Below are 11,087 nucleotides of genomic sequence, written 5' to 3'. Positions count from 1 at the left end.
TTTGTAATTTCATATTCTTTTTGGGCTGTCATCTTCCCCCCCCCCCCCGAAAATTCTCAATGGAGTTTTCTTGCATGAAAGTTTTTAGATTTGTGAATTTGCCTCAGTTGGAAAAAAGTAAAATCAGAGTAATTTGTGAAAAATAATCATTGGTCTATTTAACACCAGTAATTACAAGCTGCTAATCACAGTACTCCACAAAAATTAGCTTGATTATAATTTTGGGGTTTTACAGGTGGGGAAAGTGTTTTCAGGTGGGAAGGTAACTTTGTTGATTCTTTTATGATCTTCCTCAAGATTGCATCAACTAGTAGCAAAGAATTTGGGGGGGGGAACCCACTATTTTTCCTATTTACTCTTCTCAGTTTCTTTGCCTGTTATCTTCAGGTCTGCTTCTAAAACTACCAGATGTCAAAATATTCATTAGGGGAAATATTCATTAGTCATTTACATCTCTGGTTCTTCTGGCAAGCAGAGAAAGAGAAGGCCAAGACAAGACAAGAAAGCCTGGAAAAAGATGTAAGCAAGTGTCCAGCTGCTTTGCAGATACAAAGGAGGCTGGAAGCTGAGTACATGCATAACTCCCATGTCATATGGGCATAGCACTGAACCTCACTGAGTTCACTACTACCTTTCATCAGGAGAGCAGTTATTCAGGCTTTATGTGCACACCTCTTCCACTCCCCTTTTCTTCCCCCTTAATTTTTATTTATTTGTTAAGAAGGGGATTCACAGACCCGTTCAGAGGATGCTGTGAGGGATAGCAGCACCACACTTCTGTATCTGGAGGAGACGGCTGCCCTGCTGTCACTGATAAGCATTCCTGGGAGGGTGGGGATTGAAATTTAGCAGTTATTAAGCCCTAATTGGCACAAGTATTCATGAATCATATGTGCCCACAGGAGCTCTGCCATCTGATGCCTCAGCAGGCGGCTGATGCTCTGCACGTTGGCTGCCTCTTCAAAGAGGAGCTCAGAGTGAGACCCCTCCTGGGTGGCATTGGGGGGGTGTTTTGGGGGGATGGAGGGAATAGCCATGTCAGGGTGCTCTGGGGAGCAGAGGAGGGGTCATGGTGGTTGCGTGAACTGTCCCATTTTTAGGGGGTCGTGTATTGTTCTCTGGGCCAAAGCAGGAGTCACTGTGGGGCTATTTCAGGGGCACACGCCACTCAGTGAGCTGAAGTCAGCGTGGATTGGTCCCCAGCTGGCATAGTCTGGGTGTTGCTGGGGGACACAGTGAGGTCTGGGGTTGGTGGTCAGGACACTTGGAGACACCTGGGTTGCTGCTAAGGGGCTATGGGGCACGGCTAGCAGGGGAAAATATGAGGGGGAAGCCACTGAGGAAATCGGGATCCGGAGACGGACTGGGGTGTCGCACAGAAGTTCAGGGCTGAGCTGGGCCTGGGCCTGAGGGGAAGCTTGGAGCAGGGTCGGGGCACCTCCGGGCTGCCCTCTGCCCCACCATGGCCATGTGCACCTCCGGGTGAGGGGCAGCACAGGCTGGTAGCTCCCCCAGGGGCTGGCAGGGCTGGCCCTTGCGCCCTGGGCATCAGGCACCTCCCTGGGGTTATGTTGCAGCCCAGTTCTCCACAGGATGCTTTTCCACAGACTTTTTATCTCTGTGAAGCCACCTGGGGAGTGTCACTGAGATACAAACACTGGGGTGTCTTCCCCCTCACCTTGTCTTCTGTCTGATGGGGTTTGTATTTTAATGGTCTGAGTTTGTAGCCAGTTATTTATGGGTAGATAAGGGTTTTCTTCTGGAGGATGTTTGGTGGTAGTTGGGCCTGGTAACCCACTGTTATTTCAGGTTCCTCTCCTGTCTCCCTCATCAGCTGCACATGACTTGCATTCATGCAGACAGGTCATTCTTTGGGCAGCCTCTCTCTATGCTGTAGGGGATTTAGCAGAGTTGTGCTGTAGAAAAAGGCATTTGTCAGGTGTCTGTGCTCTGTCCCCTATACCTTTCTCTACTGCAGTAACTCCGTGGTCACTTATGCCCTCAGCTCCCACATTGCTGTGCTTTTTCTGGCCTGCCACATGTTGAGTGTATTGGAAAGAGGCCAGTTCTGGTGTGGCTGTTTCAAGGTTGTGGGTGTGTAAGAGGTAGGACAGCTTTTACCTTCAGAAATGGCAGTGGCGAGGTCTGTTCCCCTCCTCCAGTGCAGGTAGCCAAGTGGCTATTCCTCCACCACGCAGTTACCAGGTGGCACAGAACTTAGAGGGGACTGCGTTTCCTTCACTCCTTTGCTTCTCTGCCAAATTCATTGAAGTTGGCAATGTTATCAAGGAATCAGGGGAATGTGTATTTGTGAGCCTCATTTCTTAGGAACCTAGGCTGAAAATAATAATGTAGAGGTGTATAGATCAGGGTTTTAGTCAGATAGGAAGTGTTGTGCCTCTTTAATTTACTACCGCTTTAATGGGATAGAGAGGAGGATAAGATATACAACAGCCTGGCAGGGAGAAATGCAAAATAAATTAGTAGTAAAAGTAATGGTCTAGTAGTTTATATCACACATATAGATCTTTTTAAAGGAGCCCATAATCTTCAAAGTCAGTAATTTTGGGGGGTTTTGTGTGGTGACTTTTTTGTTTGTTTGTTTGTTTTTAAGATACTATCAAAAGAGTAGGCTGAAATGTTTTGCTGGAAATTCTTTTGGATAAAATTGCTTTCCTCCCCCTGGTAAGATAATTTTATTCTAGAAGTGTCTGTTTTGACAGGAGGGAAAAACTGTTTATCAAAAGAGCTAATAAAACTCCTAAACCTGGAAACACATCCATTCTGGCTAAATCTAAAGCTTTTCACTGAAGTAATAGAACAGTTGGTTGTTAGAGACATCTGGAGGTTCCTAGTTCAACCTTTTACTCAAAGCAGGGTTATCAGCTATAGATCATGTCAGCCATTACTTTGTCTAGCCAGGTCTTTGAAAACTTGAAGGATGAAGGCTTTGCAGATGTTCTGCATAGCCTGTTCTGGTGTTGAGCTATTTTCCGTATGGAGATTTCTTTCCTGATGTCTAGTCTGAGTCTCTCAGGGCAAAACTAGTGACCATTTGCTTGTTTTATATCATGTGCTACAACCAAAACCAGTTTGACTGATGCCAGGCCAGTGGGTTATCTATGCACTATAGCTGTGAAAAAGACGAGCAGTTTCAGTGGTAGTGAAACAGAGCGGAAAGTAATCACTATTTGTACTGCATACAGTAGATGTCATCTTGTACCCTGAAACATTATGTCTAGCATGTCAGCTCCTTCCCACTGCAATCTGCCTCCTGGGGTTAAGGGAATAACCTGTTGGTGATACTATGCAGAGGAGCTGAGGAGAATAGGTCTGATTGGCCTGACATACATCTCTGCAAATACTTCCCATGTCAGTTTAGGCAAATGCTTTTAACAATTCATTCAATTATCTTAAGCACCCATTAAAGGAATCCTAAAACCTCCCTGGGGTCATTTCAGTTCTATGCGATTGTAGTTGCTTGAGACTAACCATGATTTCTTCTTTTGCCTTCAGGTGATTCTAATTCTGACAAAGCTGTATGACTACAACCTGGGAAGCATCACAGAGAGCTCTCTTTGGAGGTATGGAGATAAATGGAGTTAATAATTACTACCCTACTTAAATAGGAAGAGCCTGATACAGTTATTTTATTGAATTTAATTGGATTTTTTTTAATGTGCTGGAAGGTTTGTAGCTAAACCCTCTCTCTCTCTCCTTTCATACTCAAGGACAAAGAGGCTGAAGTCCGATTGTCTTGCTTCAGCTAGATAATATGCTTTATGGAAGTACTATCATTTGATCTCCCCTTTACCCTCTTATTCAGAATCAAATCAGAAAATTGGTTTGTTTTTTTAGGAGAACTCAGCAGCCTGAAATCCTTTTTTATAATGAAGGACCTCATGGCATTCTACTGCCTGAGTGATGCTTATGAAAAGTCCGTGCTGCTGAGATGGGGGAATACCTGTGAGCAAGTATTCAATAACTGTTTATTCAGAACTGGTAGTATCAGTACTAGATAATTGATTTCCACTTGTGTGATGTTGACTACTAGACTGATTTGTAGGAATGCCTTGACACTTTCAGGATTTCAAAGCATCTCATGCACTCTGTGAACCATAGCTGGACCATAGCCTTTTTCTTAAGGCTATTCTTTGGATTCAATGAGAGCAGATGGTGCCTGGTTTTGCTTCTGAAAAATGGATCTAAAGGGTGTTTACTTCATGTGTCCCTAGTGGTACTTTTGTGACCTGCAAAGGATGAAAGAGGAGGGGTTTTTTGTGGTTCAGTCTCTGAAACTTTGGTGGGAAGTCTAGGGGTTTTGTATGCAGGTCATTGATGGAGGTGGGCAGGCTACTGTTTTTTTTCAAGAAAACTTTATGTATTTGAAACTAAAACTTTTTGTTAGACTGAACTTGTTTTCATAAACTTGTTGATGAAAGCTTTTTGTTTCCAAGGAAGAATTTTGGGTCAGAAGTAGAAAAAAACAACCTTTCTGTTCAAGGAACTGAGCAGGATTTTAAGAGAATGATGGAGAGATTTGACTTGGAGTAAACAAATAAATAAATGTTAAAAAAAATAACAAAAAACCTGGGAAATGCTGAAGAAATGAACCTGCTTATCTTTACAGTGCTCCATTATTCTTGGTCAGCTCTTCAGTGCTCATGTCTGCTCTGAAAGTTGTAAGTGCACTTCATTGTCATTCCTCAGTCCTGTTGTCTTACATAAACCTTGGTTGGTTATGTTATGCTCTGTCCTGAGTCTGTCTCTGCTGTTAGATCCCCAGTCATCATGCAGACATTCCTTCAGGTCACTAATAAATATCCCTGTGAAGATCCCAGGACAGCTTCTCTTTTCCTAGTGTGATGGAAAAAAATGACAAGATGGGCATATCTTATTATTTAATGCACCTGACAGAGAAGTTACTAGCTTTTGTTCCTTCTGGATGATTAAGTGACATGTTAATTTAAATCTCCCTGCTTGTTTAAAAAGGGCAGGAAAAAAAAAATAAATAAATGAGAGAATGGGAGACAGACTTTAATCCATTACATGCCACTAAGTTGATACTAGGGAATGGAAGAAAGCATGATCTCAAGTCTGGTTTAATTTCTGATGTCAAGAGTTCCGTTTCTGAAGAACAGAGACGGAAGATAGGTAGTTCTGCAGGTAACCACAACCAAAGAGGAATTTCTGCCTTGAATGTATGACAAAGAAATACCACTCTTGCCTCCTGCACTGAGTGCATTCTCAAAAGGTTGATGAATGATGAGGGGCTGTTTAGAAGCATGTAACAGACACAAGTCACTTATGCTGTAGCTGGTTATAAGTACATCTGTTGTTTGAAGGTGCAGTTGGATGATTTAAGCAGTTTGTGACTTATGGGACTGTAACCATCTATAACACAACTATGCCATCACCTACAAGATACGAATCTGTCTTCTTTATAAACATACTACTACTGGCTAGGGTGGCATTGCTGTGTAGTTTTTCAGCCAGTTTTTAACTACAGCTGGCTGCAGCACTAATAGATGGAGATTTCCCTTCTAAAACTACTGATTAATTAAGAGACCACTGGTGACAGACATGAAGGGATGAAGTGAAAAGAGATAGGGATCTTACAGAGTGCTAAGGCTCTATGGTCACTGAGCTTTGGATGGCATGTGAGCTGCTGTTTCTGTACACCGTAAATGAGATATTATATCAGGCTGGGCCTGACTTTGATTATGCTGTTAGGCTCTCAGAAGACTTTTTCCACAGTTTTAGTTGAAGGTTTTTTATTTACTTTTCATTATTCTTTTTATAGAAGAGGAGGAAAATAGAGGAGAAAAGATTATCTGTCACTGAGCAATTAACTGACTGTATTGGATTTATTTATCTTCTTCTCCTAGATATCTCTCAGATCCCAAAGAGGATTAAGCTGTGAGAGTTAGGAGAAGATGTTTTTTACTACTGGAGTAAAATAAGCTTATGTTTCAAATAAATAGTAATGTCAGAATAGTGAGTGTGGTATCCATGAACTGCAGAGGAGGACTGATAATTTTTTTTTTCCTGTTTGTGTAAATGTGATGCTCAGAGAAGATGTGCATGCAAGACACTGTGTCAGGGCCATGAGAAGCTGACGAGTGCCATTCACCTCTTTGCCTGCTTGTAGCTCTCTGTTCAGCCAGAAATGAGTGATTTCATGAAATTTGCTGAAAAATAGCAGTAACTGAACTTTGATTTTTCAGCCAAAAAGTAGAAGTTGTAGAGTTTGCTTCATTTGATAGCATTTGTGTTCTGAACAGAGACCTGTTGCTCTGATAGTTCTGGAGTTTATTTGCAATACTGCTATGCTCCAACATTGTTCCTGAACTCTGAGCTTTCCAATTCAGGAGTGCTTAGCACTTCCAACCTGTCCTCCACTGCTCCTGGTTTCTGTGGTATGTGTTCTTATTATCTTCTGCTCTACTGCAGAGGAGGACTCATAATTTTTTTTTTTCCTGTTTGTGTAAATGTGATGCTCAGAGAAGATGTGCATGCAAGACACTGTGTCAGGGCCATGAGAAGCTGACGAGTGCCATTCACCTCTTTGCCTGCTTGTAGCTCTCTGTTCAGCCAGAAATGAGTGATTTCATGAAATTTGCTGAAAAATAGCAGTAACTGAACTTTGATTTTTCAGCCAAAAAGTAGAAGTTGTAGAGTTTGCTTCATTTGATAGCATTTGTGTTCTGAACAGAGACCTGTTGCTCTGATAGTTCTGGAGTTTATTTGCAATACTGCTATGCTCCAACATTGTTCCTGAACTCTGAGCTTTCCAATTCAGGAGTGCTTAGCACTTCCAACCTGTCCTCCACTGCTCCTGGTTTCTGTGGTATGTGTTCTTATTATCTTCTGCTCTCAGCCACTGCTGGAGATTAGATATTGGGCTAAAGACCAAGGTACTTGGTACTAAGATCTAAGTACCATTGTGTTTTGGCCATTTGTTGGGTAGTCCCATGATCATCATTATGCATGGGAGTGTTTTGATGAAAACACTTGTTGTTGGAGATGGGTTTGCATTAGTGTGTTAGATAAAGAAAAGGAGCAATGGAGCAGTTGCTCTAGGAATAGAAGCCCCAGGGAGAGAGTAGTTGTAGATTGAAGTTTATGTACAAATACCATCTTGCAGTATTAGCTGGATGATCTCTGTCTGCTTTGAATCCTGTTTTTTGAAGTATCTTGGCTGTGAGTTGACCCCAGCTATGTGGTTATAAATTCTAGATGTTTCTGCATGCAACTTTCTGGCTCCTTCTGTGTAAGAGTCGTCTCTCTACAGATCAGAGGTATAGCCACCCATGTACTCTTCTGTACTGTTGATGTGTTTGCGAAGATTGTCTTCTCTAGCCTGGAGACTTCTTGCAACAAGAGACTTGAAATATTGTCAGTAATTGCTTGCTTCTTTTGGGGGGAATTTCCAGGATATTTCTGTTGCTGTATTCATCATTCTCCTGCCCATTTAATGCTGGTTCTTTACTTCTGTTTTGCAGGTGGGCTGTTCTCAACTCACATTTATTTTCTCCCTGCTGAGCCACATTAATAAAGCCATAACTTGTGGGTTAGTTGCACACTGTGCTCTGCAACAGCCGATTAGGGTCTTTCAGCTGAAGTAGATAGGAGAAAAAAATCCAAATGAGGGGAACTGACAAAGTGAGAGAAAGGAAAGTCTCATTAAGTACATTTTAACCAGAAGTTTTGTGGGAAAGGGGAACCTGAAAAGGCCTATTTGAAATGCTTTTATCTATAAATATGGTGGTTCAGTTGCTCACCGTGAGCAAATCACTTTTCTGACCTGAATATCAGAGCTTAATAAATGCTACAACATTATCTCCCATGGGCATTTAGTGAAAATGTAACAATGAAATTTCTTTGTCTTTTATTTTTTTTCATTTTTGGTTTTGCAAACATATGAAGCACTGGCTGCTCTGTGTGTAGATGCTGGAGGGCATCTGGGAAGGAGGGAAGAAGGAGTTTGCACACTCAGCTGTTTGTGAAGGAAGCAGTGTCTTTTTACGGTTTGATGGCAGCAGGAGATCTGCTTGCACTGGAAGTAGGTTTAGAACATGGTTTTTGTGCATGGACTGAGGCTGGAGCTGGAGCCTTTTTCCTGTAGCATGGGATTCAGCCATCAGGACCCCAAGGGACTTACCAGTTTCTATAGCTTTCAATATTTTTATGTGAGAGGGCTCATTTTACTCTTCTGACTAAGAGTAATACACTTCTAGTGCATTTAACTCTTCTGTTTGGCTGCCAAAGTGTCCTGGGATGTATTGCCTATCAGAAAGAGCTCCAATAAAGCTGGAGAGAGGGAGGAAAACCAGCCAACTGATCAAACAAAAAACCCACCCCAAAACCAAATAAAGACCTACTTAGGAAACAACCCACAGCAAATGCTTAAATACATCCTGGTTTAGCAGGAAACTTAAAACCTACTGAATTTTACCTCAAATAAGGGCCAGTATAAGCTCTGCATTTTGTAAAAAAATGTGTGTTAAATCTATGTCAAATAATTTTTGCCTTGACATAGTTTGAAGAATAGTACCCTGATATTTTGAAGGATCAGATTTGGTTGAGAATTTAGTGATGTCCTCCTCACTGCCTGGTCTGTGTGGATAAAATATTCAATATTAATGACAATGCAAATGTATAAAGCATATTAAAAACATGTTCTCTGTTGCAGCGAGTAATGAAATGTAGGAGTGTTATCAAGTAAATAAAAAAGAAACCCAATCTATTTTCTGCATGAAAAAACATGTAAATCAAGATAATGAATATTAATACTGACATATATTATCAATATACATATGTACATTGTTCATGCCACGTTATAGACATACAGTGTGTAAATTCACTATGTCATTCTTGTTCTGCAAATTAGAAAATGTACTTGCAAATCTGTTTCCTAGACTGTACCTGTTTACACAAATTATATTGGTAAAACAGAACTGTATCTGGCTCCATTCCATGGGGTTCATCTATCTGTTGTGACTGTGGAATAACTGTAGACAAACTAGACTGGAGCTGGTATGTAAGAGGAAAGACAAACAACACAGTAATGACTAGTTCATAAATAGAAAACAAAACACCCTTTATGTTCTGATATTTCCATCCCTTTCATATCTATGCAGTCACTCTTCCTTTTGCAAAGCTGGAAATGTTGTAAATTACACTTACTTTTCAGAGGTCTATATCCTCCACTAACCACAAAAAAGAAAGAGCATTTGGGGCTGAGCTTGGGTCAGCAAACACAACTCCAGTGGAATAAGTTATACTGCTTTGAGAGCTGAAGTCTAAGGTCTTCAGATCCATGTCACAAATATTTCTGCACCTTGGGAAATATCCAGGCAAACATTTAAGGTTTATTATTACTATAGAAGGAGCCAGATGTGTGTTAATAGGTCTCTCTTGAAGAACTCAGTAAAACACCTGGAAACGATGTGCTGTAAAAATGCATATTTAAATATATATCAGTGGTATGTCAGTGCAGCATAAACTGACAACTGTTTACACTGAAACACAGTGGCTTGCCTGGTAGAGTCCTTTTTTTCTGATTTCTCTAACCTACCAAATAATAATTGGACAAAACAGAAAAACAGAAATCAAGTGCACAATTAGTCACTTTGTCTCTTCAATAGTGATAGCAAAGCCAGCTTTTCTGTGTGAACCTGCCAGCAGCTCCTGTGCCTCCGAGCACACGTAGTTCTCAGCAGCAGTGGGCTTTTCTTTTGTGTGTCGGAAACTTACTGTGGGGGACAAGTAGTAGAATATCAATGCATGAGCTGTTTGCTAGGGAGGTCTAAAGTCCTTAAGGAAAGCCTGCAGCCACTAAGTGAGAACCAGATCTGTATGTGTGCACTAGTATTTTTAATGAATACAGTGCTTTGCAGGGAGCTGGAGCAATTAGGGCAAGGAAACGTTCATTTTTCCTCTTGTCATTAGGATGTACCTTTAAGGGCTCATGTGTACTCACTGCTGAGATGATTTGTGCTTGTATGACAGGGATAACTTGAGACTTAAATCCTGGTGAACAAGGAATTAGTCTGCAGCTTGACTTCCCCTTATGAAGACCTAAGTGAAGCATGTGGGGCTTCAGGAACTTTTCTAACCTGGCTTGCAGCTTCCCCAGCAATTGTACTGAGCCATATCACTGGTGAGATGTATTAAGTGGTGGGTGAAGATGTGTCCTGACAGTTATGAATATCAATTGTAGTGCACTCTAAAGCAATACAGTGCTTTGCCAACGTAAGGGAAAAAGCCTTCCTTCTCTTTTACCCATTATTTCCCCCTACCTGACCAAATGAGTATCTTCTGTGTAAGGAAGTTATATGAATTTCCCTAGCATGCATTTTGCAGTGTGCTGTGTAGTTGAGTGTGAAGATAAAACCTCTTTTCAATGACCTTGTAATCTACATAGATGATTTATCTGTGAAAGACAGTGAGTTGAAAAGTAATGGAAGTTCAGAGACACCATATGTACTGTGCATTAAATGACTTCATAAGGAGAGATGGAGAGAGGCTAATACCCAGTCTTCCTCAAGGCAAAATTCTTGTTGTTCTTTCTACTAATTTGCTTTTGCTGATATATTTCCAGACTTTACATACATAGCTGTTTAAGTGTTCTTATTGATTTCCTTGTGTTTTTCCTTCAAGCCTGAGCTCCTGGAGTCAAGTGACTGCTCACAATCTCAGCTTTTCTATGGTGGGAGAAAGCCCCGTGTCCTTTCAGACAATGAAGAGAAAATTGACAGGCTCCAACTGCTATAAATTTGAAAACCCAAAGATAGATTTTTCATAATCTGTTCCTGTGAACTTTTTTCTTCATTGCTCGATGTATCATGGCTGGAAAGACAAATCAGGATGGGATGGAAGGGGAATCAGAGTGGGGTGGATTCCTCTGTATACTGGATGTATAGATGCTGCTTAGTCATACCAAAAGCTGAGGTTCAGATCACAGCTGAGCAGGTCAAGCAGAACACTGAGTCTGGCTTTCCTGCAAACCAGCTGAGTATTGATTGTTGTCTTACGCAATTACACTGTCCAGCAACTTAAAAAAAAAAAAAAAAAAAAAAAAA

At 41.2% G+C, this 11,087-nt stretch overlaps 1 protein-coding gene across 1 annotated transcript in view; it reads left to right on the top strand.

Moving 5' to 3' along the window:
* Positions 1-881: 881 nt before the first annotated feature.
* The window catches only part of SORCS1 (sortilin-related VPS10 domain containing receptor 1), a 192,479-nt gene continuing 182,273 nt past the window's right edge, over positions 882-11,087 (top strand). The window contains exons 1-2 of the mRNA XM_010007929.1: positions 882-977; positions 3,517-3,584. Coding sequence (XP_010006231.1) covers positions 882-977; positions 3,517-3,584 — 164 coding nt within the window. The remainder of the gene's footprint in view (positions 978-3,516; positions 3,585-11,087) is intronic.

The sequence above is a fragment of the Chaetura pelagica genome, unplaced genomic scaffold (assembly GCF_000747805.2).
Source record: "Chaetura pelagica isolate M959 unplaced genomic scaffold, ChaPel_1.0 scaffold531, whole genome shotgun sequence".
Taxonomy (NCBI): Eukaryota; Metazoa; Chordata; class Aves; order Apodiformes; family Apodidae; genus Chaetura; species Chaetura pelagica.
Note: the sequence above shows the minus strand (reverse complement) of the source record. Positions and strands in the feature narration are given on the sequence as shown.